At 52.2% G+C, this 2,435-nt stretch overlaps 1 protein-coding gene across 1 annotated transcript; it reads right to left on the bottom strand.

Annotated features, from left to right (window-relative positions):
• Window positions 1-239: 239 nt before the first annotated feature.
• LOC125518402 lies at window positions 240-1,735 on the bottom strand. The gene is made up of 4 exons (XM_048683254.1): window positions 1,153-1,735; window positions 681-978; window positions 530-606; window positions 240-317 (listed from the first exon to the last, which is right to left on the bottom strand). The coding sequence occupies exons 1-4, from the start codon at window positions 1,651-1,653 to the stop codon at window positions 240-242; spliced, it is 954 nt and encodes a 317-aa protein (XP_048539211.1). The 5' UTR covers window positions 1,654-1,735.
• Window positions 1,736-2,435: the final 700 nt, after the last annotated feature.

Below are 2,435 nucleotides of genomic sequence, written 5' to 3' on the forward strand. Positions count from 1 at the left end.
AACATCTGCGCAAAAGATATTCAAGACCACCAGTACATTTCTCGGCAAAGAAGATCACTAGGAAGCAGACCAACAATCTAAATATCAAAAGTAGTGTAGGAACCAAAATTTGTTCACAGGTTATTTAACACAGGGAAAATGGGCTAAATCTTTTTCGTTAAGGCTGAAATAAGAGATGAATCAACTGATTTGGAATTTTAAGTTCCGTAATTGTACTGGCTTTACAAAAAAGAAAAGCATTACTGGCGGCGAATAGGACCAAACAGAGGAACTGAATTGTCTGAATCAAGTTTGACTGTAACCAGCACTTTCCATATCTGAATCAAGTATGGAAAACACTTTCCACTTCAAGGTTGAGTGGAAGCATGTTACTTGTGAAATGATTTGTTCCCCATATATAGAGCACCTTTACTTGTGTAGTACGTACAAGACTACAGCAGTCGCAGACAATTGCCAACTCCGAACAGTTTCAGACACCCCCCCAAAAAACAGTTTCAGACCACAGCAGATTCAGTTAACTATTACTAACAAAGACTTTAGCAGTTTCAGTAAACTGTTTCTCAAGCACAAGCCGATCATGGACATTCAGGAAATCGACACCAAAATCTGTTCATTGTGCCTAACAAATTTAATCAAGATGATTAGGAACTTAATTAGGACATGGAGAGGGAGGCTCTGACCAGGAGTCCCGCACTGGACGACGACGATCTCGAGGGTTTCCCCGGCGCCGCCATGGGGCAGGTTGGCGACGAGCGGCGTCGGCCTCCCGTAGCGGCCCGCTCGGACGCATGCGACGAGGTCGAAGATGTGCAGGTTGACGCGGGTGGACAGCTCGTCCCTCAAATGGTGCACGGACCTCCCCCTGAAAGGGAAGGCATCCCAGCCTTCCTCCTCGGCGTAGAACCCCTCTCCGTTCGCCCGCACGAACCGGATTGTCCGCCACACCCCCGGCCTGAGCCCGAACCAGTCGCCGGGGGACTGCAGTAGGAGCCACAAACAACGATGGTTATGTTCAGGAGCAGAGATCAAGAACCATGGTTATGTTCAGAAGAAGTCAAGAAACGGAGCAACGGCAAGAACAGAACCAGAAATTGCTCCCCAACTAATGAAATGAAAGTAACTAATGAAAGAAGCAGGTCATGGCGAACTCACGCGAACAGGATAATGAGGGATAGGCACATCCATTCTGGAGGGGACGGTCTGGAGGGTCCAGCACATCATGGTGCTGGTGTTGTTGGCGTCGTCGACGCTGACGCGGGTGTTCCAGGGGAGGTGCCTGCCGTTGGCGCGGAGGTAGCGGCCGCCGGCGTTGCGTAGCATGACGTCCCCGCCGGAACCCGCCTCCACGGCCCGCCACATGATGGCCCCCACCTCCGGCTGGTCGTAGTCGCGCAGCTCGGCGCGGAAGCCGAGGTTGCCGAGCGCGAGCGGCGCCCGCGTGGCCGTGGCGGCGAGGTAGCGGCCGTAGGCGGCGCTGTGGAGGAGCAGGTACGTGCCGTCGTTGCCTCGGTAGATGTGCACCGTCCACGCCGTCTCCAGCGTCGCGCGGCGACTGCGGAGGGAGACGCTCCGCCCGTCGTCGTTGGCGTGGAGGTAGGTGCCGTGCACGCGGCTCCGCAGCCGCACGTGCTGCCTGTCGTGGAACCTGTCCATCGCTCGCCGGCGCTGGAGAGCAGAGGCGGTGGGCGCTGCTGCGCGGTGGCGAGAGGTGGGGTTTCTTGGGGCTCCGGCGAGCTCTGTTGGCTGTTGGTTGAGGCGGTTACGCCGGGCGCCAACGCGAAGGCGGGTATTTGAAGGTGCCTGACACCATCGCCGTCCAGGGCTTTGGGTTTCGGCCCGTTTACTCGGCCCGGCCCACACTCCCGAGAAAGGCCTCGCTTGCGATCCCCAAACAGGGAGCTCCTATTGGACGCTCTTTGCGTCAAATTGGTGGCCAGACGCACAGGGGCAGCTCGACTGGGCCGGCCCATGAAGCTTCACCGCGGGACGAAAAAATGGCAAAAAGAAAGTCAGGCGCGATGAGGATTCGAACCTGTGACCAAGTGCTTGCGACCGCGCACACGTCGCCAACACAGTAGAGTAGCACAGTTGGTTAAAAAGCAGCGCACGTATTAAAGAACTAAACCTGACTTGTGCACTGTAGCGAACAGTAACCAATTACTGCAGTGAACCCAAAATTACGTGTTGTATTGATTTGTTTTAAAGTATAGTTTCTTTGAATGCGTCTCTTTAAAAATGTGCGCACATTCTTTTAATTCATGAAAAAGTAGAGACAAGAAATTTTTTCGAATATGTGATTTTTTCTTTGAAAAGACAGAAATTGTTTTTGTGATAACGTGAACAATTTTTTGAATTTGTGAACAAATTATGAAATTCCAAACAAATTTGAAACAGTGTGAAAAAATTATGAAATTCCAAAGAAATTGTAACCGCGA

The sequence above is a fragment of the Triticum urartu genome, chromosome 7, assembly GCF_003073215.2.
Source record: "Triticum urartu cultivar G1812 chromosome 7, Tu2.1, whole genome shotgun sequence".
Classification (NCBI taxonomy): domain Eukaryota; kingdom Viridiplantae; phylum Streptophyta; class Magnoliopsida; order Poales; family Poaceae; genus Triticum; species Triticum urartu.

What these genes read in the sequence shown, in the direction of transcription:
- LOC125518402 (XM_048683254.1), bottom strand. Translation starts at nt 1,653, where the DNA reads ATGGACAGGTTCCACGACAGGCAGCACGTGCGGCTGCGGAGCCGCGTG. An exon ending in TCCCTCATTATCCTGTTCGC is followed by an intron (nt 979 to 1,152) that starts GTGAGTTCGCCA and finishes CTCCTACTGCAG; the next exon opens with TCCCCCGGCGACTGGTTCGG. An exon ending in CTGAAACTGCTAAAGTCTTT is followed by an intron (nt 318 to 529) that starts GTTAGTAATAGT and finishes TACTTGATTCAG; the next exon opens with ATATGGAAAGTGCTGGTTAC.